The sequence below is a fragment of the Lepidochelys kempii genome, chromosome 7 (assembly GCF_965140265.1).
Source record: "Lepidochelys kempii isolate rLepKem1 chromosome 7, rLepKem1.hap2, whole genome shotgun sequence".
In the NCBI taxonomy this organism is placed as follows: domain Eukaryota; kingdom Metazoa; phylum Chordata; order Testudines; family Cheloniidae; genus Lepidochelys; species Lepidochelys kempii.
The window spans coordinates 43,620,610-43,648,424 of record NC_133262.1 but is presented as its reverse complement, the minus strand read 5'-3'; the positions used below and the strand labels follow the sequence as shown (position 1 = coordinate 43,648,424).

General features: G+C 40.8%; 1 protein-coding gene across 10 annotated transcripts in view; it reads left to right on the top strand.

Moving 5' to 3' along the window:
• NISCH (nischarin) overlaps positions 1-16,853 on the top strand; it is a 59,996-nt gene extending 43,143 nt beyond the window's left edge. For 6 of the 10 annotated variants that reach the window (XM_073352450.1, XM_073352451.1, XM_073352449.1 and 3 more), the window contains 9 exons: positions 334-439; positions 3,382-3,503; positions 4,906-4,961; positions 5,549-6,877; positions 7,386-7,560; positions 8,710-8,863; positions 11,600-11,728; positions 14,100-14,261; positions 15,428-16,853. In XM_073352450.1, the coding sequence (XP_073208551.1) occupies positions 334-439; positions 3,382-3,503; positions 4,906-4,961; positions 5,549-6,877; positions 7,386-7,560; positions 8,710-8,863; positions 11,600-11,728; positions 14,100-14,261; positions 15,428-16,056 (2,862 nt within the window). In that variant the 3' untranslated portion in view covers positions 16,057-16,853. Of the gene's footprint in view, positions 1-333; positions 448-3,381; positions 3,504-4,905; positions 4,962-5,548; positions 6,878-7,385; positions 7,561-8,709; positions 8,864-11,599; positions 11,729-14,099; positions 14,262-15,427 lie in introns of those variants that run through there. The other 4 variants (XM_073352453.1, XM_073352454.1, XM_073352456.1 and 1 more) reach the window with 4 other exon arrangements.
• Positions 16,854-27,815: the final 10,962 nt, after the last annotated feature.

Sequence of the window (27,815 nt, the reverse complement as noted above, 5' to 3'; positions counted from 1 at the left end):
CAGAAGTTGCTCTGTCCTTTTAGTCAGTCGTCTGACTTGCGAAATGCACTATTCCATCAGTCTAGATATAACTGGTTAATATTATCAGTATAATCAAAATGGCATTTTCCAGAATGGATCCTTATAACAGGATTTCACTGTAACAGAAAATAAAATATAGACTTGAATGGATGTGAACTGAAAATTGTTAATGACAGCTGAGCTTTCACAGAAAACAAGCCATGTGATTATGTGGATTTGTTTGAGTTCTTGGATCTAATATTTGCTCTGTATGTTTATTGTCAGTGGCGCTAGATTCTTGTTTCTTTAACCACTACGTACTTTCTTTATTAGATCAGTGAGGACTCCAGGCTCACTGCTGCCAGCTCCAAATCAAACTGTTCTCTTACTGTTCATCCTTCCTCTTCTTCTCTGCCTCATCCTGTCAGCTCCAGCCAAGGTAATCATGTATGTATCGTGCTGCTGGGCTGGGCCTCTTGGTCCTGTTTTTCTAGGCTGCATTGATATACATGAAGTTTATATACTGAATATGGGGCTTTGTCAGCATCAGTTGAAGCGTAAAGGCAAACGGGTATTGTCCCAGACTTCTAAGTTATATTTATATTGGCAAAATTCTGACCTGTAGTTTTCCTCTGGTGGTGTTAACTGAGGTAGCTTGTAGCATAAACCTGGTGCAAATCTTTTTACCACTGTATCTAATCCTGCTCAAATCACTGGTGGAGGATTACACATCCAGGTTTTCCTAATGTAGACAAAGCTCTAGTGCTCTAATGGCAAACCTATATGTACAGCGATGCTTTAAAATGTTTTTTCTTCCCTTTTTGGTGTTGGGATAATAAGAGGGTATTGATGTGGTGGTTGTTCCCATGTTGCTTTTTGACAAGAGACACAGTTAAGTCAGGAAACCTGAAAGAAGGTAGAAAAGGGGAGCAGAGAAAAACATCCATAGTAATATTAACATGAGGGTTATCACACTGATTCTAACCCTGTGATCTCGGTATACCCATTGTGCCAAAATCCTTTTGACAAATGTTCATAAAAGCAAACCAACTGCATAAATGGGGCATACCCAAAAAGGCTTTGTGCTCTGTGTACTGCTTTTGCAGCAGCCATTAACACTATTTATAGAGCTATGCTCATTCCTGCTGATTTACAGGAATGCTGATGCGTGACTGAGGATAAGTGAACATCACTGAGCTTTTTTGGCTTCAGTTCAGTTAGAAACACAGAAAATGATTAAATGGAAACACATGGTAGGGGTTAAGACTATTTCTAATTCCTTAAGATGGTATTGCAAACAAGGGAGTATGTCGGTCGTATGGGTTAGGATGGGAAGCAGTTGACCGTTTTCCTGTAAACATTTTAGTCCGGGTGAGGGAGGTGGAAGTGTCCAAAGCTCGTGCTCCTACTCTGGGAAAGAACAAGATGTTACCAGCATTTCTGCAAAATCTCATGGGGTTTCCCCAACATCATCTTCTATGAGAAGGCAAAGATCGTTATGATAGCACTCACATGATTATTTGTATGTGACCAATAGGGGAACCGACATCTCAAAGCAGATTTGGTTACCTTTTTATGTACCTCACCTAACCTTTCAATCTATTTTAGATTTCTTTTGTAATCTACAGATAAAATGCAGTCAATTTTTCTAAACTCTGGGCAGCTGCTACTTAATTTGTGTTTGGTATTTTGATTCTGTAATTGCTTTTCCAAGTACTAAAGTATTCCATATTCTAGGTCATTGCTTGAGAGTGGAGTTTTTGTTATAATATATCAACATGTAGCTTTAGATGGTTATCCATGAAGAAGTAAAAGGAAGGTGGGAAATAGCTGCAAAAATTGGAATTAAAAAATCGTTGGGAAATATTTAGATTTATTCTTTTTCCTGTTGTAAATGATTAGGAGTATGTTAAATTGTAGACTGAAAGAACCGGAGACTTATTGACTGAACGGACCAGTCATCTTGTAGAAATTTGCTGCAAGAAAGGTAGTGAAAGGAAAAAGGATTAAAATTTATTTACCTTAAAACTTCAAAAGTAAGTTGTTTTAGTAACAAGATGGGAAAGGCTAAAATTAAAGAAAAAATGTTGGAAAAGAAGTCCAATAACACAGCTGGCTACTATTGGAGTTAATCTATAAGACTTAATAATTGTAAGTATTTGGGCATCCAGAAAGGGGATTTTTTAAATCTCACTTGATTTTAAGAGTTCTAGTTAGAAATTTTGAAATATGCAATCTAATTATCAGTTTCACCGTTAGTCTTGGAACTACCAAGAACTGAACTGCACTCCCTGACACATTGCTTTTATGAGCTGTATTCTTTGCTGTCTTTCAAGACAACATCTGTTTCCATGATATATTAATCACATTAAATGTTACAGTAAATTGCTTATGGGAGAGATGTAAGTAGCTAGACAGGAAACAATATACCAGAAATAATGCTTAAGCGGCCTCTTAGCTACTTTTGTTCCCTACGTAGTTAAAGCAGTGTTTCCCCTGAGGAAATAATTTTTTTCATCTGAGTTGGGAAAGAATGTTTGATTTGACTTTATGATCTTTTAAAGCCGATCTAGAAAGTTGCATCCATAACTTCTGTACAAGTCCTGTACTTCACATCAAGAATTATAATATCAATAAATTGTCCAGGAACACTGGTTTCTAATCATTAATTAAAAGTATTTGTATGAAGTGCTGATATAAAACAATCCTTATTATTGGTAGCATTGAAAAATTGATTCACTATATCACGTGCATAAACACTATTAATATTATAGAGCTTCCCATACAACCCTTGCTTATACACACTCAGGCAATGTAGTTTGGACAGCTAATCCTTGTGTAACTCAAATCAGCTATTCTGAATCAGGTAAAATAACGGTTTAGGATTAGTATGTGGAATAGCAGCCACATTTGAGTTATCTGAGTATGCATGTGTGTGAAGGGTTTGGATTTGGTGGGATTTTGTAGCTGTAAACTAATAGAACATAAAGAGGTGAGAGAAAATCTCAAAGGAAGCACTGCATTTTTCAGCATTGCTCTACCAGCCAATAAATGTTTAAAATACATTATTCTTCAGATAACTACTGAGTTTATTGTACCAAATGTGGAGGCTAAATCCAATCATTTGTTTGAAAGTCCTGCTCTAAGTGCAGATCTCACTGCAGCTACTGATGCCTCCATAGTAAGACTTCAATTCACCATATAAACTGACTTCCTTTGATTGGTACAATCTGTTGTATGAAGCTATCCTCTACTGTATTAATGACTGCTTGTCAAGTTTTGCTTAGATATTTTAAGAATACTTGTCATACAGTTGCAGTTAGATAATGTGTTTTGGTTTTGTTTTAACATTCTTTTAAGAGCTATTTGTATTTGTTCTAGAAATAATTTGTAGAAAAACAGCCCTAGCCAGCAGTTTATCGCCATCCAGTAGTTCGACTCCTACAGACCATACAGTTACCCAGAGATGCTCTGACATATTAGACTCCAGATACAGAAATCAGGTAACTGTAATTCTCTTCCCATGTCCCTTCTGTTTAAAAATTGTTTTTAATTTATGGTTTTTCCTGGAGCAATAACTCTTCTTGTTAAAAATAATCCACAGCAGAATTTTCCTGTAAATCTGATTATTTCTGTAGTATGTGATCTATTGTAATGGGGCAAAGAAAAGTTAGCCCCAAATTACTTACCAGTTATTAAGAGGTTTCCGTTTGTAAAATATTGAAGCTAAATTTTTTACTCTGAACTTTTATAATAAATAGGGTATAAAATCAGTTTTCAACTTTTAAGCAAGGTATCGAGGGCTAAAGGCAAACCCACTGCCTCTCCAGCTCTAATGGACTAAGAACTAAAGACCTAATTTGCAGTAACTGACAGCTTTCAGTCCCTTGGACACAATACTGACTTTCAGTTTTCTTCCACCTGAACTGAATGTAACCTCTTCTGTAGTGCTAGAGGGCTTGGTCCACCTTCTAATATTTTAGAACCACTCAAGTAGTGTATGGAGTTGCAGAGAACAGGAATGTAGTGTCCTGAGCTTGCTTCACAGTATTTGCATTGTGATGTTGCAGTTCAGTGCCATGACATATTGACATAATGTCAGTATCGCATCACTGTCACTAACATCCACCTAGCTGCTAAGTTGGAGGGTGGGGCTCCCTCTCTCTCTCTCTCTCTCCTGTGTGGTTGCTTGAAGGTAGGATGGATGGTGGCAGGGGGGATAGCTATCCTCTTGCTGCTGGGTGGGAAAAGTTTCTCTTTGGTGCTGATAGGGAAAATCAGGGTAGCTTCAGTTTTCCCCATCCAGACTCCAGGTTCTTGATGGCTCCTTCACCGCTACTTGCATTTGTTAAGCAATGTTGGGAGCATTCCTGAATACAAGGCTGAGTCAGCTGGTGCCTTTGATCTGCCACTGGCTTAAAGAGATCTTCAACAAGTCCTTTTATCTCTCTATGCCTCCCTGTACCCATCTGCAGTAAAGTTTTGCACTGCATAGCATCCTTCATCCAAAGATCTCAGACTGCTTTTTATACGCAGTCTCACAACAACCCAGTGAGGTAGGTAAATAACCATTTTACAGGTGGGGAAATTGAGCCAGGAATAGAACCTATATCTGCCTACCTCATGAGATGTTCAGGCTGCTGAAGTAATGTTGGCAAAATAAGGTCCTCTAATGAGGTCCTTTAAGTGAAAATTAATTACCAAGTAGTACAAGAGGCATACCAGCCGCACCTTTGGATTCAACCACTTGTTGATCTGACAGACTATAAACAGCTCAAGAACCCTATATTGATTAATATTGTTCTATGACTACAACAGTGTTTACTGAAGTTTGTATGATGTTGTATGATGTATGTTCGTTAAATACAATGTGGCAGCTCCTTGACCTTCCTTTCTTCTCCTTAGGTGCCTACTTCTCTGTTGGACTTATCAAAAGAATATGGAAGAGGTCATCACATTTGGTGAGATAAAATGACTAACTTCTAATATAAATCTGATTATAATAGTTGTCAAATGTCTCTGGACACTGTGTGTCTCGGGACACAGTCCTGGCCTTTAAACCAGAACATGTTCCTGTGTCTGGAACTCTGCCCCTATTTTTCTCAGCTTGAAAATTTCTTCATGAAATTTCATTAAAGTTCTCTTTTGAACTGTGGGATGTATTTGAAAGTCCACAACTGCCTCAGTGGCTGTATAGTGGAGTGATCAAGTGACAAGGTGCCATCCTGCTTTAATACTGATTAAACTATCAGTTCACCTGTGTTGATTAAATTTATTAAGGATGAGGAAGAGAAGATAAGTGAACACATGAGTTCTTCTGTACACTTGTCAGTGCTCTATGGGTTAAGTTATACCAGTCTTGTGTTAAAAATTGGTGGCTGCAGAACACACAGATTCTGTACAAACTACACTGTGTTATACTTTCTCTTGAAGTGATTGTATAGGCTTGAGAACCAATGTCTTGATACGCAGTAGAAAAGGTCTTAGTTAGGTATGACTCCTCTTAAAATCAACCTTACACTTACTGTTGTTTTTTCTGTTTCTGAAGTTTGGACCATTCAGATGAAGAACATGGTGCATTGTCCGACCCTCGTAACACCATCATCTTGCCTTTTACATGTATGTCATACACTGCCACCAACCAGGATTTTATCCAGCACCTCTCCACCTTGATAGCACAGGCTTTGCAGAGATCACCCTCCTCCTCTACTGAAATAGAAAATAAAGGGAGCCCTGTGAGTGATTCCAGTGTCACGGATACTGAAGACGGCTATTTTGAAATGGGACTTGGAGACCAGACTTTCGAGTTCAGTGCTACTTCAGATATTGCCCCACCAGCTCTGGATAGCACAAGAGCAGAGAGCATAGACGTAGTCAAAGTTCTGTGGAGTTTTTCTATTCAGGTTCATAAAGGAGGAGTCAGGCAGTTTGCCTCTTGTTTGGTTTTGACTGATAGTGTAGTAACTGTATTTGAGATTCCTCATCAAGATTCAAAAGGCAGCTGCCAACATATCCCAGCTGCCTTGAAACTAGCACTGTGCTTTCCATATTCAGATCTTACAGAGTTTGGCTTTCTCATGCCAGAAATATGTTTAACCCTCAAGGTGAGAAATAATGACAACTGCCTATTTGTCATTTCGGATTCCCAAAATCTTCAGGATTTCTATTCCTGTTTACAAACATGCTGCTCTCAAAGCTGCACGTCCCTGTTTTCAAGTTCCACATTGTACTGTGGCAAAGCAAGCTTGCAAGAATTTGTCTACCAACTGATGGGATTTTATCACATTTCACCAGATGACATGGAGATAAAAGGTTGCTTCCCAACTTACCTAGTTTACAGTAATAAAACTGATGTTCAGAAAGCCTTGCGTCTACCAGAATCAGTGGGTGATAACAGAGCATGGTCTGACCATGCCTTGTGTTCTGCACTTCATTCCACATTGTATAAATCTGCTGAACAGAGTCACTATGCATTCCATCCTTGTTGGATATTTCTGACACCCCAGCATTTGCACATAGTAAAGGTTGATTTTAATGTAATGCCAGCTAAATGTATAGACTCAGAAGATGCAAGAAATGTATTCCAGCTGAGCAGGATTCCACTGGCTTCTGTTGTGTTGCATCCGACCAATCATCCCATCCAGCAGAAAGGGTCACTTTCAGATGGACATGTGCTAGAATTACTCATCGGACACAAATTTGTTACAGCAGTATTTGTTCTACCTCATGAAAAATTCCATTTTCTAAGAATCTACAGTCTTTTGAGGACACTTCTGCAGGACGTTAAAACTATAGTTATTTTGAAAGCTTCTAACAGTTTGGAATCAGTAAGAAAGCACCTCTTGGATTCAAAAAACAGACACGGCCAGACAACAGGGTAATTGACTCCCTTAAAATACATATGGTACAGCGTTGAAATTAATCTGGCCTTACCAGATGTTACTGGAAACTTATGTTTAACAGTGCAGCAGGGCCTGGGTGTATGAAAATCAGGCCACTAGTACTTGTAGCGTCTTTCCTTTCACTCTGGATACAGAGTTATACAATATCAGTTGACAGTTCACACCTGCTGCTCTGCTTTATGTTTACAACCTATTGTATGCGCTTGTGAAAGGAAGCTTTGCATTTTGCCTGAAACCTAGTAGAAGGAAAGCAAACGACAAAGATGTTAAAGTAAAATAATTTATGTAGTGAACAGGAAGTCCATTGAGAAAAGATATAGTACGCTGCTATTAAAACCACAAATCTCCTGTTCTGAACTACTGAATGGAATTTAAAGTATGAATGTTGCTTATGTGGGGAAAAACTCTGCATCTCTACTTGTTAGTTACAGTTTTTGAGTGTGCATTCTGTTGTGATGTTTCTTGATCTCTTCTGCCTCCTAGCTTTTGCAAGCCTTGTTTGACGCTATCATCTTTATATCCATCTGAATTTCTGATGCAGAAAATTACAGAAGATAACCAAATTCCATCTTATCTTCCAATCTCTTCATCTCTTCAGTATGTGGCTGGGCTAAAAGGAAATGCGATTGTGGAGTTTTTCCATAACAACATTGCTGAGGTATTGTGCGCAAATTAGGGACACTTTATGCAGGCTGCCATCAACCTTTTAAAACTAGAAATGTATTTAAAAACCTTTCTTGTTCAAACTTAAACCCAGAACATAATAGATACTCCTAAATCTGGAAGTTGCTAATCAAGACCCCAATCCTGTAAATGCTTCCAATTGAGTGAGCCCCTGTGCTGAGCCTCACGGAAGTTGTTGGGGCCCTACAAAGCTCTGGGTCTGGCCGCAAGGTCCTCAGTGCAGGATCAGTACCTAAATTAATGTCATATTTGTCTTGAACACAGTGTTTCTCCAAGGGTGCAGCTCTTTTTTTCAGTAAGAGTTAGGAAGTTACAAACAATTGAGGGAATGTAGTTGCGTGCCATTCAAATTTCACCAGATAGTTTCAACAGATGTCAAGTGTTCTGGGCATAACATCTAAGAAACTATGCCAGTAAGTTAATATAGTAAAATGCATTCTAATTCTACTTCCCAGTATAACGTGTGTCTGAGGTATTAGATGCATTTTACATAACCTCTTTCCTTCAGAGTGCTTTACCAAGATGAGCAAGTGCTGCTTCTGTTTTTACACCTGGGGAAGCTGGTACAGAGGTTCAGTGACTTGCCCAAGGTTGCAGAATAAATTTGTGGGAATCTAGACTAGAAGCCAGGTGGCCTAGCACAAATACTGGATCTAATTGCTAGTCATACTTCCTCCTTTTTTCATAAAGCTGTTTGAAACTAATCTCAGCAGTATTTGAAGGTTTGTGGTGAACTTTGAGATATGGCAGGCATTGTGAACTTTACATTTACTTATAGAAGCTCCTTAACTAGATTTTGCGGGTATAACTCTGCCAGGTTTGCTGGTTTTAGATTTTTTTTATAATTCCTCGTCAACTCTTTGAAACTTGGAGTCAAATATTGTGGCAGGCTAGACCACAACAAAAACTTCACGCATTCTCAATCTCATGCACACTAGAACAGTTTTACGGACAACTCTTCCGATACAGCTGTACTCAGCAACTATTGGGAAAATATTATCACCCTTTTGTGTTCAGATGTTGGTTTCTCATTGGTTTACCGTGAAAAGCAGTTCCCAAAAGCTGCTTCTAGCAAGTCAGAGGTGAAGATGTGCAAAATCAAGCAACACAATTTGTCTTACAGGTGGAAAATGAAGAGCTGAGACATCTTATGTGGTCTTCTGTTTTATTTTATAAAACTCCTGATATGGAAGTGACGGCTTGTGTGTTGCTCTCAACAAAAGCTATTTACTTTCTGTTGGATGATTCTGTAACTCATACTAATGAGCATCAGTTGGGTAAGACAAAAAGGGTTAATTTTGAATCTCTAGTAAGTTGCAGGGTTAAGTGGTAAGTGAGCCTCTATATTCACACTCGTCTTCCTTTATATTCAAGGTGATTTTGATTAGCACGCTTATTTTTGCAGCCAAGGGACTCTAAACATCCCATCATGGGTTTTTCCAGGCTTGCCCTTTGCAGCATGCATGCGTGCCTGAGGCTTTACCTTGCAAGAAGGGTTTTGGGTCTTCATCCAGCACTGCGCCTCAAATAGCCCCTTCTCCATGACATCTGTGCATGCTTCTTTCTGATGTTACTTAGCAATCCCCAGCATTTTCTGTACAAGTGAAATGCCATTCCATTGTCAACAGCAATGTGTGACAGGCCTAAGGATTGTATTGTGCTCCTCTTTCATGTGAGTAATTTACTGACGTACTTGTCAGTGGGAGTTGTGGTGTTCATGGCACAGTGTGGCCCTGAGAATGTGACATTCTCCCAGCGATATTTGCCCCCTTGAGGAGCAAAACGCTTCAATTGCTTTTGATACTGGGTCTCCTAGTCCGCACTACCTGTTTACCACATGATGGTCTTCTCAGGAGTGAGGTTTAATATTTTTAGATTCAGGTTGCCTAATTTTATTTTGATTATGTATAAGCCATTCCTTGAACATGCTCATCTTCAGAAGGCAAAGTACATGTTCCACCAAAGAATGGGCAGAAATGAAGAAAGTAACAAACTCTGAACACTGAATATAAGTAGGGTTATGTTTTAATGGCTTATCTGGCATGGTTGCTGAGTAGAGATCATCCAGCTCTAATCTAGTTGCGCACAAGTAGAGATTTCCCATCATGATGTTACTGTGGCTCATTATAGATCAGTGGCACGTGTGATGGATGGGTTTCTTCTGGTTTGGGCAAGAATAAGACTTCTTCATAAACCTCTTTCCTCTTAACAGTCCTCTGTTCACTCTGGCATATGCATTGTGGGCCAGATTCTTATTTCAGGTACACTACCAGAGATGAGGTTCAGAAAACTATTAGCTACCATTCATAAAGTGTGGTATCTTAGGACTAGTCTCTGCCTTTGAGTGCAGCCTATGTCCATGTGTTTAGGGCTCCTGTGCCTTTGTGATATACTTTAAACTCTAAGAAAGTCTGAAAGCAAGTTATATCATCCTCATAGATATTAAGGTCAGAAGGGACCATTATGATCATCTAGTCTGACCCCCGGCACAACGCAGGCCACAGAATCTCACCCACTCACTCCTCTGAAAAACCTCTCACCTATGTCTGAGCTATTGAAGTCCTCAAATCGTGATTTAAAGACTTCAAGGAGCAGAGAATCCTCCAGCAAGTGACCTGTGCCCCATGCTACAGAGGAAGGCGAAAAACCTCCAGGGCCTCTTTCAATCTACCCTGGAGGAAAATTCTTTCCTGACCCCAAATATGGCAATCAGCTAAACCCTGAGCATATGGGCGAGATTCACAAGCCAGATGCCCAGGAAAGAATTCTCTGTAGTAACTCAGATCCCACCCCATCTAACATCCCATCACAAGCCATTGGGCCTATTTACCATGAATATTTAAAGATCAATTAATTGCCAAAATCACGTTATCCCATCATACCATCTCCTCTATAAACTTATAGAGTTTAATCTTGAAGCTAAAAAGGTCTTTTGCCCGCACTGCTTCCCTGGAAAGGCTATTCCAAAACTTCACTCCTCTGATGGTTAGAAACCTTCGTCTAATTTCAAGTCTAAACTTCCCAATGACCAGTTTATATCCATTTGTTCTTGTGTCCACATTGGTACTGAGCTTAAATAATTCCTCTCCCTCTCCGGTATTTATCCCTCTGATATATTTATAGAGAGCAATCATATCTCCCCTCAACCTTCTTTTAGTTAGGCTAAACAAGCCAAGCTCCTTGAGTCTCCTTTCATAAGACAGGTTTTCCATTCCTCGGATCATCCTAGTAGCCCTTCTCTGTACCTGTTCCAGTTTGAATTCATCCTTCTTAAACATGGGAGACCAGAACTGCACAGAGTATTCCAGATGAGGTCTCACCAGTGCCTTGTATAACTGTACTAAAACCTCCTTATCTCTACTGGAAATACCTCACCTGATGCATCCCAAGACTGCATTAGCTTTTTTCACGGCCATATCGCATTGGCGGCTCATAGTCATCCTATGGTCAACCAATACTCCAAAGTCCTTCTCCTCCTCCATTACTTCTAATTGATGCATCCAGTTTATAACTAAAATTCTTGTTATTAATCCCTAAATGCATAACCTTACACTTCTCACTATTAAATTTCATCCTATTGCTATTACTCCAGTTTACAAGGTCATCCAAATCTTCCTGTATGATATCCCGGTCTCTCTCTAAATTGGCAATACCTCCCAGCTTTGTATCATCCGCAAACTTTATTAGCACACTCCCCCTTTTTGTGCCGAGGTCAGTAATAAAAAGATGGTAACGGTGAAAATTTTTCACTGAATGCAGTATTATCTCTCCTGTCTGAGTTTCTGGAATGTATCTGCATAAAGAAATCTTCCAATATTAAATGAGTAGTCATTAAAGAAAAATGCCTTTCAAGGCTTTGTTTCAAGCACAACAGTGGAGAAATTAATAATTAAATTTTTAATAAAGATCACACTAAGATATGAATGTAATTATTGTGTTTGTAGTCTAAACTTATCATATTTCCTTTTTATGACTTGCTCTTTATCATACTATATTCCTCATTCATTCATTAGACTTTTGGAACCAAGAAAACTCAGATTGTGAAAATCGCTCTTTCCACCTCTCTTGCTGCTTTGTGCTAAAACTTAACGATCTGCAATCAGTGAATGTTGGACTTTTTGATCAATATTTTCGAATTTCTGGTGAGTAACATTTTATCCTATAGATTTTTCTAGTTACAGATACTACTGTCATCTTGAATTCATCCCTGTCTTCGCTTCACTCTTGATACAGAGCACCATGTTATTCTGCTGTCTTTTTATGATTAACACATTTCCAATATGTTAACATTTATGATGTCACCCTGGTGCCACTATATAAATAAGCATGGCTGAAAAACACTGTCCACTTCCAGTGGCTTATGTTGCCCAATAATAATTTTGGGTTGTAAAATTTTACACTTTCCTCATCTTAAGTGAAATAAAATGTGGGGAAAATAGTCACTTCAGCCATGTGTAAAACATTCAAGGAAAGCAGGAGTGAACTTTTTCCAATTGAATGTTTCCTATCTTTTTGCACTGTGATAAAGATTTACATTTAAAGTATGCATGTGTACAGCACAGTGCACTCGAAGGATTAGGTGATCAGTGAATGACAATGGTGTGCTCTGCATGTTGAGTATGTTTTTCTTAATTTGTGTGCATAGTGGATGGCTCTACACAAGTGGAAAATATTTGTGTTTATGTAATGCTCTCATTGAAACTTGTAGCCTTGTGATGCCTCTGCAGTTAAGATTGTGTAGGCAGATAACCATGAACTAGTACAAAATAATGATGATTATTGAATCCGTGACTGTAGCTTCATTCAAACAAAAAGCAGAAAATGATTTAATGATGGTAGAAATGGAGATGGTAATGAACTCTAAACACTGAACATAAGTTACGTTTTAATGGTTTATTTGGCAGGCTTAATGAGTAGAGATCATCCAGCTCTTTAATCTAGTTGTGCACAAATTGAGATTTCCCAGCATATTATGAAATAGGTGCAAACTTTGCCTGACTCTTACTCTGTTATCAGAGTTAGTGTCTCTTGCCAAGAGACCATTCTGCCAGTTTGCTTGAACACGCTTACCAGATACATTGGGCTAGCAAACAAGGGAAATAAAAACTATTCTCCCCTAGTCTTTCATTCTTAAGAATTTGTAGCACCTTCCATTTTTAATGTGAATGTATCCAAGTCACTTATTAAATGTAATTTCCCATTATAATTTTTCTTTTGGCCTCCAGAAATTATTGTAAATGTTTATGCCTGGAAGCCTCTATTCCATCCTTCTAACCAATTTTTAAAATTGCATGGTATGTCCTATTTTCACATCTCAGTGATGTGATGCCAACAGAGACCTCCAGCAAAAGTAGACACTAAACTTCTAGCTGGCCTAGGGTAACATTTGCAAAAGCACCTGTCCCATTTGAAAAGTGACATAGGTACTTAGATGGCTAAATCTCAATGAAAGTCAAAGGGATTCAAGTGACTTAATAGCCTAGGAGGTTTTGAAAATTTTACCCCTGCTCTTCTTGGGACCATAATATAATAGAGTAGCTTAGCTCTCTTAAAAACAAACCACATCAGAGAATAATAATATCTAGGTCTTATATAGCACTTTTCATCAGTAAGGCCAGTTATTTAATTAAAATATAAAAAATTAAAAATTACATTTCATGTTGTGAACCTGAGACCCAACAAAACAAAGAAATCCAAAGTTAGTGCTACAGCTGTCAACTCTGTTCTTAGCTTTCCCTGTCGTGTGAAGATTGCGATTGAAGGTACAATTTGTACGGCAAGTTTATGGGAGACTTTAAGACTGAAACCCAGTCCTTACACTCTGTTTAAAGGGATTCTGTCAACTTGAAATCTAGTGAGTTTAATATAAGAGTTCAAGTATTACCAGATGCTGGACTAAATGAGGGGACTGATCACACAGTAATTGCCGTGTTTGTTCATTTCCTCTAAAGCACCTGGCATTGGCCGCTATCAGTAGACAGAATACTGGGCTAGATGGACCATTGGTCTGACCCAGTATGTCCATTCTTATATCCTCTCTGCTGTGGCAAAGATCCTAATGAGGAAACTGACAATAAAAAGGTGATGCTGTAGGTGACCTTAATCAAAGTGTAAGTGTACAAATTAAATTAAAAAAGCAGGGAGTTTTTCTTTTAACTTAGTTCACTTTTAACATCAGTAATTAAAATATTTTCAGAAATTTAAGTTTTCTTTTGAAGGTACATTTTCAAAGTAATGCACAGTCATGCAGTTAAATGTCTACATTCAGAAATGTTCACATCCAGTGTTCCAAAATAAAGTACCTTATGAATGTGCATGCTCTAATCTTTCAATGGGTCTGGGAGGGTCCCTTATCTTTTGGACAGAGGATCAGTTCTAACTAGTTAACCAAATAATGACACATCTCAAATCCGTCACTACAGGAAATATTCTATGGTAGTGAATAAACATCTGCTGAAGTTGTAGTAAAGCTACAAATAGATACGTAAGTGGCTTATGTTCTGTCTTTTCCAGGACATTCTGCGGATCATATAGTAACCTGCCTAACCAGAGACAGTTACAGTACCCATGCCTTTATACAGCATCTCATGGCAGTGCTGTCACTGCTGGCACGCACACCTTCACCAGAACCAGTAGATAAGGACTTCTACTCTGAATTTGGGGATAAAAACACAGGTAAATGGTCCATTCTACACTCTTAGGTTAGTATAGAAAGTACTGTGTAATGTGTATTTTAAAAAAATCCAAAAGTGAAAGATTTTATGCATTGATTGTTTGCTTCCTGTTAACTCAGTTCCACTTCCACTTGAAGTCTTGTGTGAGTTTACCCTGGACTTTCCTGTCTGAACAGAAATGTTTAATTTCAAATACATTTGCACAGGGGGAGACAATATGATCATATACCTTCTCCTTTTATAGAATCCAATAAATCACATCCCTTTCATAATCTTTTAGGCCATCTACAGCTGTAGCTTATATTTATGGGTTAGACTTGTAAGTTATAGCTCTTTAAGGAACAGTTCTCTTAACATCTGCAGGGAGAGGGACCTTTTTGGTCTCGTTAGGTTGTACATTCATGAACCAATAACAATGACAGATTAGATAAGATTTAAGGGATTTTAAAAATGTGTTAAATTCGTACCTTCAGCCATTAAAATGTGCTGTGATAAATCTGCTTTTGGCTAGATTTCTAAACTTAGCAGAGGGTTCTCTAAATAAAGCTGAATTTTTTGATGTTGCTTGTGATTATTTTAAGAAAGCTTTTAAGGAAATCGCTTAAGTCTGGTCTAAAGCATTTTACTTACAGCCATTTATGGTAGACCAGAAGCAGTGTATCCTCTTCCTACCGCAGGAGCTTGCTCCTTAGGGAGCAGTGTGCACATCATGATGCAACAGTAGACATAACACACAACTTGTGAGAAAGGTCTTTTCAGAGGGACCATTTAAAGATGTCTGTTCATCTGCTAAAGTGATAAGGGATTTCATATTTGTGTTCTCAATGATTCCATACTGGATTCAATCCATTTAGAACTCAGAAGTTGATTTGTCTCTCCAACTACTAGCAAGACACATACTATCTGTCATCTGAGAATCCAGCTATTTTTTTCTGCCTCTTACGTCACCACCACTCATAAAGATTCTGTAATTGGAACTGAAAATTATCCAATCCAAATAAATTATTCACTTATTTTATACAAATAAAAACTGTGTATAAATTGCTAAACTTGAGTTGTTCCAGCTGCAACAAACTGTGTCAAAGGATCTAATGTTTAGCCACGTGACAGGGAAGTATTGTGTAATACTGAGTGTAAAGTAAAATTCATGTATATTTGTGCTTGCAGGAAAAATGGAGAATTATGAACTGATACACTCTAGTAGAGTAAAGTTTATATATCCCAATGAAGAGGAAATTGGGGACCTTGCTTTTCTAGTGGCAGAGAAGATGTACAGTTTGGCTAACTTCCAGTCACTAAATATCCTTCTGTATGTGTTGGCATTTCAAGTGAATCGTATAGAAGAAACTGCTCAAGCCAATCGTTCACTTCAGCCTAAAACACTCATTTTAACAAGTTCTGATTTGTTCCTTTTCAATGAAGATTATATCAGTTACCCGCTACCTGAATTTGCAAAGGAACCACCAAAGAAAGACAAGTATCAACTCACAGATGGAAGACGAATCCGGGATTTAGACAGAGTGCTTATGGGCTATCAGACATATCCACAGGCCCTCACATTTGTGTTTGATGACGTTCAGAACCAAGATCTTATGCAGAACCTAACACTGGATCACTTTGGAGATACTTTCAGTGCCCCAAAGTTAAATGCTCAACATAAAGGCAGTGGGAATAGAGAGATCCAGTGGTACATCTTTATCCCAAGTGCAGAAAGCCGTGAGAAACTAATATCACTGCTTGCAAGACAGTGGGAGATTTTGTGTGGTCGGGAGCTGCCTTTGGAACTCACTGGGTAATTGTCGCACAGCTAAGTGATTGGAATGTGAAATAAAGCACAGTATTTGAATAAGCAGGACTTTTGGTATTATCTCAAAACTTAATCGGAGGCTGATGCTCGACTCTGTTGTCATTATGGTTCCCTTGTGAGTGAACAATTTAATACAGTAATATAGTATAAGCTTCTGAAGTGTTAACTGGGAGTTAAGCTTTTTGTAAATTCTATTTTTATGCAATGGTATACATACACAATTTTCATGAAGCATCCTGGGAAACTGTATGGAACAAAAGGAGTCAACACTAGACCTTGTCTAGAGCTGTTAACATTTCCACTATTTTTCAATATATATCAGTCTAGCTGTTCTATACAAACTATACTTACTGTGTAAATAATGGTAAGAAAAATGCTTGTGACATGTTAAAAGTGCAATGGTATATTTGTACAAGATGTATTTTATTGGGTATGCTGCTAACACTTATTATTTAATGACTACAAACACTTTTACATTTTGTCTTTGAGGTCAAATTTAATTGTTTGCTGCTAATCATGAACCAAGTGGCAAAAGTCACCTGGAAGAACCACAACTAAATGCTACATTTTCATCTGAAGTTATAGTTCTGTGGCAGTCTTTCATTATAGATTTGTAAAATGATTAAATCAGTTTGCTACCATCATGGAAATGAAGAGTGCCCAGCATTGATATACTAACATTTTGCCAGCAAATAATGGTGAATTTGCACCTCTGAGTACCAAGTGGTGTTTGTTGCCTACTTTCTCAATACAAATAAAGTGAAATTTGACAGTTTGTTTACCTGACCTGTTTTCTGTATATCTTTATTCACACTGATTCTTTCAAGCATTTGCAAGATTGTGTAAAGCAGCATAGTGCAGTGACTGCTATAAAGCTATGCCAGTTTAGACCAACTGAGTCTCTGGCCCTAACTCTAGAAATATAAATAATTGTTTTGGTGATGATTGTAAGTAAGTGCTTCTGATTTACAGCAAGGCTGTTTTGTATACATTCTTATACTATGCTCATCACTGTAGTATCTGAGCACCTTCCTGTAGTGCATTAACTTTACTAGCATCTATCTAATGGCAGGGGGGAGAATTTTGTTTTGGAATATTTTGTGTTATATACCCATATGTTGTGTGTTTATGTTGAAGAAGGAAAGGTCAAAGAAATGTGCCTTGCACTTAGCGGGAAGGTGTTGCGGTTTGTGCTCATCCTTAGTTCCTGTGGGAGTTCATTCTACAGCCTCAGACCAGGCCCAAAGAAAGCTGTCCTCTCCTGAAGTTACTGTAGAAAGTTCCATTGCGCCAGAAGAGCAAAGTTGTCAACCACAATCTTCATCTCAGAGCTTCAGTCGATCTTGTAGATATCCTAGGTCCAAACCATTGAGTGCCTTGAAGATAATGCCCGAGACCTTATATCAATATGATATTCTGTGGGAAGCCAGGGAGCAGAGGACAGGTTTGATGTATTTGCAGTAGCCCATGTTGCTGTGGAAATGTGTACCGACTGGAGCTTCCTACGCACAGAAGGCTTCATTCCCAGGCACATTGCAGTGCCATAGTTCAGCTGAGAGATGACAAAAGCATGAATAACTGAGGCCAGTTTGTCATACACCAGAATAGGACAGAATCTCCAACTGGAAAGCGTTACTGGCTGCCATGTCAGAGCTTAGCATCAGTGAGCAGTCCAGGACCACTCCTAAACTACAGACTGAATTAATCAATTATGGGTGTGAACCTTGCACCAAAGGAGACTGCCCTGTGACCACAGACTCTTCAGGAAAGCAAGACATCTCTTGTAGTTAAATCAGAAATTAATACATACTGAACTCAAGTAGCATTTTTACTCTTCTAAGCTTCGCTGCCTTTAGAAAAAAAAAGCTTCCTCTTTTAAAAGAGGAGAATTAGGGGTAAAAAATATTCAACGATGCTGGAGTCCAGTTGACTTACAATGAGTATTAGGCTCCTCAGTGCCTAAATCACATTTAAAATGATGACTTAATTTCTTCTGAAAATGTTTACCTTAGGACAACTAAAAAAAGTCTCTGTCTTGCAGATATTTTATAGAGAAGCCTAACAGATTATTTGTACACAAGTATAAGGGCCAGCGTCTGCTGTTTAAACCAGAGTAAAACCAGAGTGACTCCACTGGAGTTACTCTAGATTTGTGCCAAAGTAAGTGAAAGAACCTATTTGCACCTATGCTAAAGTGAAGAAGAGTGTTTAGAGATAGAGGCCTCCTAAAAGCAACACCTGGGCCTGAATGTAATGGAAGGTGAAAGCAATATACTATGCCTGTTTTACCGTACACCTACTTATTTGCCAGGTAGCACTCATTCAAAAAAATAAAACTGAGCAAATGTGAAGGGAATGGCTTCTTGAAGGAGCTTCTCTCTGGTGCTGGCCTTCTGTTAGATTCTTTAGTCCAAAATTCTCCACAGTCAGCCAAAAGTAATGTAGCTAGGGTACAACGTGCAGATTGTTCTGTTGGGAACAGCCACTAATCCCTGGCGGGCGGGGGACACACAGAATGGTCGTTTTATCAGATAGCGTTGCTACAAACAGTGCAAAATACTGGCTTGGAAAACCCTCGTCTCCACAGATTTTCAGGATTGCCTACCACAAGGGGGTTTTGAGTCTGGTTGGGACCTTTGACTGCTACTAGCCTGAATAAGAGCTGTTATAATACTGATGAGATGCACCTTGTGTGCTTGGAGGGATTTGCTCATAATTCTTCCTACTTGGGATGTGGGCGTTTGCCTTTTCCTTACACACCTTGTGTACATGTGGCTTAACATTCTAAGGAGAAAACTCCATCTTGCTGTTTGAGATCTGTTCTGGGAATCACATGTTCCAAATCAGCTCAAATCCAAAACCACTTGCCTTCCTGTTATGGAACCTGTCTGTCTGGAAGAAGTCAATACCTTAATTGCTTGAATGTTGAAACAATCAAATGTGACCTGTTCATATGTAGAGACCAAGGGCTACAAAAGCTTTAAAATCCACACTCCGTAGCTTCGGTAAACTAACAATCATGGAACCAGTAAAAAAAGAGTAGGATTCCTTCTCAGGATCTTTGTACCTGCTTCAGATTGACTTTCCTCCACCTCAGGGCAGAGCTAGTTAAATAATTTATTGGACAAATATTGCAGTATTTTTCAAATGATGTGAATATTTTTTTATTTACCCAATTTAGGGAGCTGAGTGAATGGTCTGTGAATTGCATGATATTTTTCTAATTAAGTATTTTCAATCACTTATTCAGCCAGATGAAGGACATGCCATGCGTAGTGTGTATAAAGCATCTTCCATCCTTCACCATCTCAACCAGCTCTTCGTTCACTTCAGGTTTCAGTTCATGATTGCTCCTCTGGGGTTTGGTTTTTAAAATCTCACTCTACGCATTTTTTCTAGCTCCCCTCTCACTTTGGCCCTAATCCTGCCGTTGGATCTGCTTTACATGGACCCCCATGCCCATGAAGAGCCCCCTTAAAATCACTGGGGCTTTGTGTGGATGCCAGGATCTGTCCATGTAGATTCAACTACAGGATCAGAGTGTTTGTTTCTATTCCACTCCCTTCACTTGGCACCAGCCGCCTGTGCATTCTTTTGCACATCATCCTCAGTGTTCAGATGAGTCTTCAGGACACCCTTCATCTCTGCACCTAATCAACTCCGTTTCTATTCTCATTCAAAGCCTCTGGTCTCTCACCTATACTTCTTTAATATCTATACCTCTGTTCTTAGTTATATCTCTCTGAAAGCATCTTGCATATAGTTGGTATAAAACAGGGGTGGGCAAACTTTTTTGCCTGAGGGCAACATCAGCATTGTGAAACTCTATGGAGGGCCAGGTAGGAAAGCTGTGCCTCCTCAAATGGTGTGGCCCCTGCCCCCTATCTGCCCCCTCCCACTTCCCGCTCCCTGACTGCCCCCCTCAGAACTCCTGACCCATCCAACCCCCCACACCCGCTCCTTGTCCCCTGACAGCCTCCTCCCAGGACCTCACCCTTATCCAACCCCCCCTGCTGCCTGTCCCCTGACTACCCCAACCCCTATCCACACCTCTGACCCCTGACAGGCCCCCCAGGACTCCCACTCCTATCCAACCTTCCCTGTCCCCTGACTGCCCCCCGGAACCTCCTGCCCCTTATCCAACCCCCCTCAGCCCAGTACCATGCCGCTCAGAGCGGCAGGAGCTCGCAGCCCCACCACCTGGCCGGAGCCAGCTGAGCTGCCCAGCAGGATCGGTGGGCCGGAGCACTGGCAGGGTGCTGAGGCTGCAGGGGAGGGAGGACAGCAGGGGAGGGGCTGGTGGCTAGCCTCCTTGGCCGGGAGCTCAGGGGCCGGGCAGGACGGTCCCGTGGGCCAGATGTGGCCCGCGGGCCGTAGTTTGCTCATCTCCGATATAAAAGATGCCCTACGAAATATAACTGCACTGTAAGCATTTTTGAGAATGCAAAACAAACATTCTTTATCCCTTGGGGCTAAATTTCAGTGTGGAGTTTTGTAGGTTCCTTTTGTGATTTTTTTCTACCCTAATTCTACTGTACTATGTACCACTTGCTATGCTTCTGAGACAGTCTTCAGATTGGTGGTATGAGCTATGAGAGCACAAATATATAAGTGAAAGAAAATTACCCAGTTATGAATAAAAATGGCTTCCCAAGACCATCTTACCTAAATTGTACAGGCCAGACCCACAGCTGGTATAAATTGCTGTAGCCCCAGGGAACTCAACCAAACCATATTGGTTTACACCAAGTGAGGATCTGGCCCTACATTTTTAACTTCCCCTATTTATTATAATTGTAAAAGGGTTCATCTAAATGAATCTTCTTTGGAGAATATGTGACTGAAGGAAAATAATCCACATTATCCTGATCTGAACTTTGTCTCCCCTGTTTCAGGATGAAATTTTACGGTGCTGGTTATGTCCCCATAACTTCCCATCTGTGCCATGTCCACTTTTATAGCGTGTCTGCGCCATTGTAGCTGACCATCCTGCCTGGATATATGTGTGTTTACATAATAATCAGGCCCTCCTTTACTTCTTTTCCTGTTCTTGTCAACTTAGATGCAGATTTCTGTATAATAAACTGTTGGGAGAATTAAAATAAAACTCCAGCCCTTTGTCCTTTTTGTTTAACTTTCTGATTAATACCAAAGATTATTAATTCATCTTCAGTTGTTGTTTACCTTAGAAAGAAAATAAATTAAGATGGGATATGATTAAATTATAGAATAATGAATGGTCTTGAGCAGTGGTTGTCAAATGTTTTTTCTGGTGACCTAGTTGAAGAAAATTGTTGACGCCAGTGACCCAAGGGAGCTGAGAATGAGGGTTTGGGGTGCGGAAGGGTCTCAGGGCTGGGGCAGAGGGTTGGGGTGAGGGGTGCAGGGTGGAGCCAGGAATGAGGGGTTTGGGGTGTGGGAGGGGGTCCTGGGCTGGGGGGGTGCAGGCTCAGGTGGGGCTGGGGATGATGGGTTTGGGGGGGCTTAGGGCTTGGGCAGGGGGTTGGGGTGCAGCAGGGGGTCAGGGCTGTAGGCTGGGGGTGCGGGCTCTGGGGTGGGGCTGGGGATGATGGGGTTGGGGTGCAGGAAGGGGCTCTGGGTTTAGGGGGCTCAGGGCTGGGGTAGGGGATTGGGATGCAGGGTTACTTCGTGTGGCTCCTGGTCAGCAGCGCAGCGGGGATGCTAAGGCAGGCTTCCTGCCTGTCCTGGCACCGCGGACCGTGCTGTGCCCCAGAAGCAGCTAGCAGGAGGTCTGGCTCCACGTGGCTCTTGCCCTCAGGCACCGTCCCCCCCCCAGCTCCCATTGGCCAGTGTGCAGAACCCCATGGCCCCGCCACCTAGGAGCCGGACCTACTGCTGGCCATTTCCGGGGTGCAGCGCGGTGTCAGAACAGGTAGGAATTAGCCTGCCTTAGCCGGGCAGCACCGCCAACAGGACTTTTAATAGCCTGGTTGGCGGTGCTGACCAGAGCCACCATGACCAGTGCCTTACATTCCATGACCTGGTACTGGGTCACGACCCACAGTTTGAAAACCACTGGTCTAGAGAAGATGTGTTAGGAGCATCCATTCTGTCTCATAATACAACAAGGGAGCAGTCAAATTAAAAGGTGGCAAATTAAACTGATAAATACTTTCACACAACATATTGTTAGAATGTGGAGCTGATCATAGGAAGTTATTGAAACTGCAAATTTAGCAAGATTCATAAAGGGACAAACATTTATATGAGTAATAGTATCCAGAGCTGTCATAATGATAAAAATTTAGGAAGGGATTAGGGTGACCAGATGTCCCGATTTTATAGGGACAGTCCCGATATTTGGGGCTTTGTCTTATATAGGCGCCTATTACCCCGTCCCGATTTTTCACATTTGCTATCTGGTCACCCTAGAAGGGATATAAAACCTCTTGCTTCAGGGCTTAAGGCAATTTCTATTGGAGATCAAGATGAGATCTATCAGAGGCAGGATATCTCCCACATCTGCCTTCTGCGAGGTTCTTCCACTGTCAGAGGCGGGATGCTGGACTACATGGACTTGTGGTCTGATCCCATAAGGTAATTCTTCAGTTCCTACAATAATGTTTTTTAAATGTCTCTTGGACCTATGCTGTGCATGGTCTGCTTGATCACTTCTAATAGCAGCAGATCTAATGTAACTACCAGCTGGTATCTGCATGTATATTGAGCTATTTACAGTGTCCCCTTGAAATTTTAAACTCTTCAGGGTGGTGGTTTCTACCCCCATATCCCTAATACTAGCTAGGATGCTTCAAAGCAGGCTGAGACTGAGAGCACTGTGTATTGCCTGCCCGCAATCCAGGCCTCAAGTAGATGCATGATGGGACAGTGATGTAAAGCTGTCTACTCAGGAGAAGGTTACTGTAATGGACAAGCAAAAAGGGCGGGAAACTTAAAAATGTGGGGCAGGGGTCAAAGGAGATTTGCAGACTCCCACAAAGAGAGAGAGAGTGAGCCCATAGCCACTTAAATGCTCTGTGGGTTCTTGTGAGACAAGAGCTTTTGGAAACTTGCATGTTAAATGTGATATTCCACTACCTTTCTCGCATTGACCTGCTCAAACTGAGATTGCAACATAGAGATGTTCTCCTGGAAGTTACTGTGTTGTTTCAATTCAGCAGCGCTCTTCTCAACTGCGCTTCTAGCATGAGCCAAGCAGCTGAACCATAGTTTCTTAGCTTTGTTTCAGCTGAATCCATGGCAAACCACTTGCTGTCACTTTAGCCAGTTATATTATCAGGTGTCTCCATGCCAAGTCATTATCGTATAGGACAGTCACGGGGAGCTGCACTACAGTAAACTAGTGTCTCACGCTGGCTGGAGCTGGTGGTTGCTTGAGCTGGGTTTTCAAAGCAGCCTAAAGGAGTCCCATTGAATTTCCGTGGGAGTTGTGTCTAACTTTCTTGGACTCCTTTGAAAATCCCAGCCTCATGACATTACCTAGTGGGTTAGAAAGGCAGCAAAGTGAAGCTGTTAGAAGGGAACATGTGGCTGGCACTGATTAGAGCAGGGAGAGATTTTAGTGTGTGTGTAAAAGAACTGGATGTAGGCCGTGGGGAGAAGTAGGCCAGAATAGACAGCAATCACTTGCCAATATTTCTATTGCAAACATCATGCTGCTCCTGAACTACTTGAATGAACAGGATGTGAACCTCGATAATATCCTCCTGAGTCTTTCAGCAACTTTTTGCTCCGAGACGGAGGTCAACACAGGCACTACTCGGCTGCTTGGAATATGGCAGTTGCTTTGTGTGTGCGTGCGCGAAAGAGAGAGAAACCCTCTCTCCAAGTCACTTTGCGACCTCTGTTTTTTGCTGTCCTAAGCAGACTGTTGTATGCCGGCCCCTTCCAACCTGCCAAAGAAGAAAATGAGTCCCTTGCAGAATCACTCTCTGCTCTGGCAACCAACACAAGGGAATTTTGCTGCCTCTAGGAACTTTGTTCTGCTTCGGTGGTACCGTAGGCCCTGTTCTCCTATATAGTACTTGTGGCTTGGCTGGTTGTACCCCTTAACGGTACCTTTGCAGTTCTGCAGTCATCTAGGCATTTATATAATTCTGAGCAAATAGAATTTGTTCTTCCAAAGAGCATAACAAGGGTGTTTATTTCTTTCCATGGATTTAAAATAATTTGCAACCCCCCCCAAAAAGCCACATGGTATGATAGAGTGGATGGTAAATCGTTTGTCTCTCTCATTTCAGTCAAGACTGTGTAAACAAAAGATTTCAATAGCAGGAAATTGCCCAAGCTAGCTGTGTCTGCAAACACTACAGAAAGAAGGCTGGTGATCCAGTGTTTCAAAATACAGATGGATGAGGGTGTGTGGAGGGTTGTTAGACATTGATACATATCTTGCCTTTGTTAGAGAAATTTATTTTCCAATTGGGGTTCATTCAGTTACTTGACTAAAACCCATGAACTCTACATTTACTATATTTACAAAACAAATGTCAATAGCAGTTGCTTTCCCAGCAATTAATAGCACTCAGCTTGTTTGGTTCACACAGTTATGGATAAGACAAATTAGATGGGTGTGTGAGAGCCTGTAGGATAAATATCAAAGGCCTCTTGAATGTAGTTGCTCACAACCTTAGGGGTGTTGATCATTGTCATCTCCTGCTGAAGTCAATGAGAGTTGAGAACGGCTCACCTGTCTATTGATATATTTATGTGGCTCTCATCACTCTTGTATTTAAGCACCTGACTTATTAAGGCCAAGAGCCTCAAAGGAATTTAGGTGCTTTACTCCCATGTTATCCTCACAATAAATACCCTTGGAAGGTAGGGAAGTGTTACCCCATTGTATAGGTGGGAGCTGAGTCACCAAGGAGATTAAGTGACTTGTACAGGAAGTGTGTGGCAGAGACAGAACTTGACTTAATCACTAGCACTTATTTTTCTTCAACCTCCAGGAGAGCAATGCTTCCCAGAACAAATACACGCTCCCATTCTGAAACTAGCATGTGTGGGGGAGGATTCGGAAATGTTTGAATGAGGACAGTGCACATTTCTTGAGTATGTTTTTTTTTTAATCTGAATATCTGAATCTTTCTAGTGCTCTCAAACGTCTTAAGGCACAAACAAGGCTCTGCCACCATTGTTCCTCATGGGCTACCCTTTCTATGTCTTTGATGTCAAGTCCCATACATTTTTCCTTTCTAAGCACTGTTTGATGGAGGGGTTCTCTCAGTTGGCCCCTTTTATGTGTTCCTTCAGCTGCACAAAGGCAGGTCTGTCATGGCAGATGGTCTGGCTTCTTTCTTAGCACATGTCCCAGACATTTCCATCATAACAAGTTGCTGAACTCTCTAATGAATCTCAGAACTGGGGCAGAGACTGCTATCTGATGGTAATTACTACTGGTCACCCAGAAACCCAGGGCAAAAGGTATCTGACCCTGTTAATACTTCTGGGTTTTTGTCAGTCCCGCAAGTTACTGTATCTGTTTATATTGTTCCAACTCCTGCAGTAACATGTAGATAAAAGTTTTCTCTTCATTAGGGCTGCAAGTTTTCACACAGGTTGCTGGAATAATAACTGGAATAAACTGCCTGTTCCACTAAGAGGCAGCAACTTTGGTTTAAAGACAACCTTTTAATCCCTTATTTTATGCCCCATCACCATAAAATGGAACTGCTCAGTGTTAATTTTAGATTGTGTATCCTCCTCTAACTTGTTTGTCTTAACTGAAGTATGCTCTGATAAGAAAGTGTAACCATTGGCACCATGATATATGTAACTCAGAAGGGAATTTCCCTACAGTAGGTCAGATACTATGGTGAAAGGCAGCAATATAAAACCCTAAGATTGGTCCTTGTTTCACCTTTTGTGTCTGTGATACTTTGGGTGCTCAGCACTTCTGAAAATCTAGCCATCATTGTCACATTAGGAACTACTGTGTACTGACGTTTTTTGGAAATCTGGCCCTTCTTTAGGTCCCTCAGTAGGAGCTTGGCTCTCTTGAAAATCTGTCCCCCAGCAGCGGATGCTGAGCAATTAAAAATCTGGTCCTCATGTGACTGTTCACCACAAGTGATCTATGGGCCACAGTTTGGGAATATCTCTTGAACATTCAGGTTCTTCATTCTTTCCAGCTTTGGAGTCTCTCTTGCTGCCAAGGCAGCTCTTAAGGACTTCTCTGAGAATTTATATAGGAAGTACCAATGTTATAAATTGTCAAAGTCCCCTCTTAAAGTGCAAGATCCAGCAAGATTACTGTATCTATCCTTGCACAGCTCTTACCCTCCCACTCCCAAAACATATGAACATGAGCACATTCCTACAACACTGGTAGCAGGTTAACCTTAACCATACCACAGTTCCAACAATTGCAATTGTACTGAATTTCTGCTTTGGCCATGTGTAATGTAGCCATTTGCTGAGTAAGCCTAAATCTCAAATCAGAGGCAGAGAGAAGAATGTTGCTGTCCAACTATTGTGCAGTGTAACAGCAATTTGAATATGTAAATTTCCATTCCACACTGCCTTGATTTGTTTATAATGAGTGACTTCCTCATTCTTTATAACTTGGACCAGCTTTAATAATTTGAGCTGGATTTTTGAATGATAACTTGTGTGATCAAACTTTTTAGTGATTTTTTTATATGCTGTGTGAATAAATTCAGCAGTACGTAAGGGGGATTATAAGTAGAGAGCATTGGACTTGTTCCTGCAAACCTTACTCTCACTGAGAATTACTAATGATAAGGAGAAGTCTATGCACATGACTAAAGACTAGTAACGTGACTTGGGGTACATAGATTTAGGCCTTTAATTTCTTGACTGGCATATTGCAGTAGTGTGGTGGTAAACAGAGCTCATGTATTTTAGCAGATAACATATTTTATATATTGCAACTACCCTACCTATTCTATTGCTCTGATCTACAGCCTGACCAAGAGAGTCATCTGTGGTGAGTTTAAGATATTGTTGCTATGGGTAACTGGGCTGTTTCCACAGCAAAGTGAGGCATTTGTCTCTCTATTATCAAAGGGAGGGTTTTCACAAGGAGCAGGGTAGCCAAATCAGGATATCTTTCAGTTGGGGGATGTAGGAGGGTCAGTGGGTTGGGGCATCAGAGGATGCTCATGATGGGAGGTGTTGGTTTTCATGAGGAAAGAAAGGTGAGGGAAGCTTTCCCAGCTGGGAAGCTCTTTAGGTTACTGGTGCTTTTCACTATGGAAGCCAAGGGAAAATTTGCCATTGGGAAGGTGGCTGGATTGGGGTGGGTATGGTGCCGGAGAGATGATGGCTGAAGCAGAGCTGGGCTGGGAGTACTTGATGCTTGGAAAAGGGAAGGACAGATGCATGGCCTTCCCTTTCTCCTCTCCTGAATATCAGTTTGTCTTTTGGCCTCCTTCTTCCGTCACTCTATCCCAACACAACCTTTTTGAATGTCAGGCCCCGTGGTGACTGCTGGCACCTGATGCCACTCCGCTGATCTGTACTTCACTCTGGTATGGACCGGAGGCTGGGTCTATCCAGGTGTGCTCCGTAGTGATATGCTGCCTGCATGGCCCTTGTCCCACGATTGCAGTTATCAGAATGCCTCATGGGGCAAATGAGCTGAATCGTCTGATCAAGCTGGAAGTGAGTTGCGGGACTGGGACTTTTTCTACAGGCCACAGTGAATGGATTTTTGCCTTGTTTGCTTCCTGTTGCTGGGAGATATATAGCACCACTGTTCGTCAGCCTGCATCTTTCTGTTAGATGGGAGAAGAGGTAGAC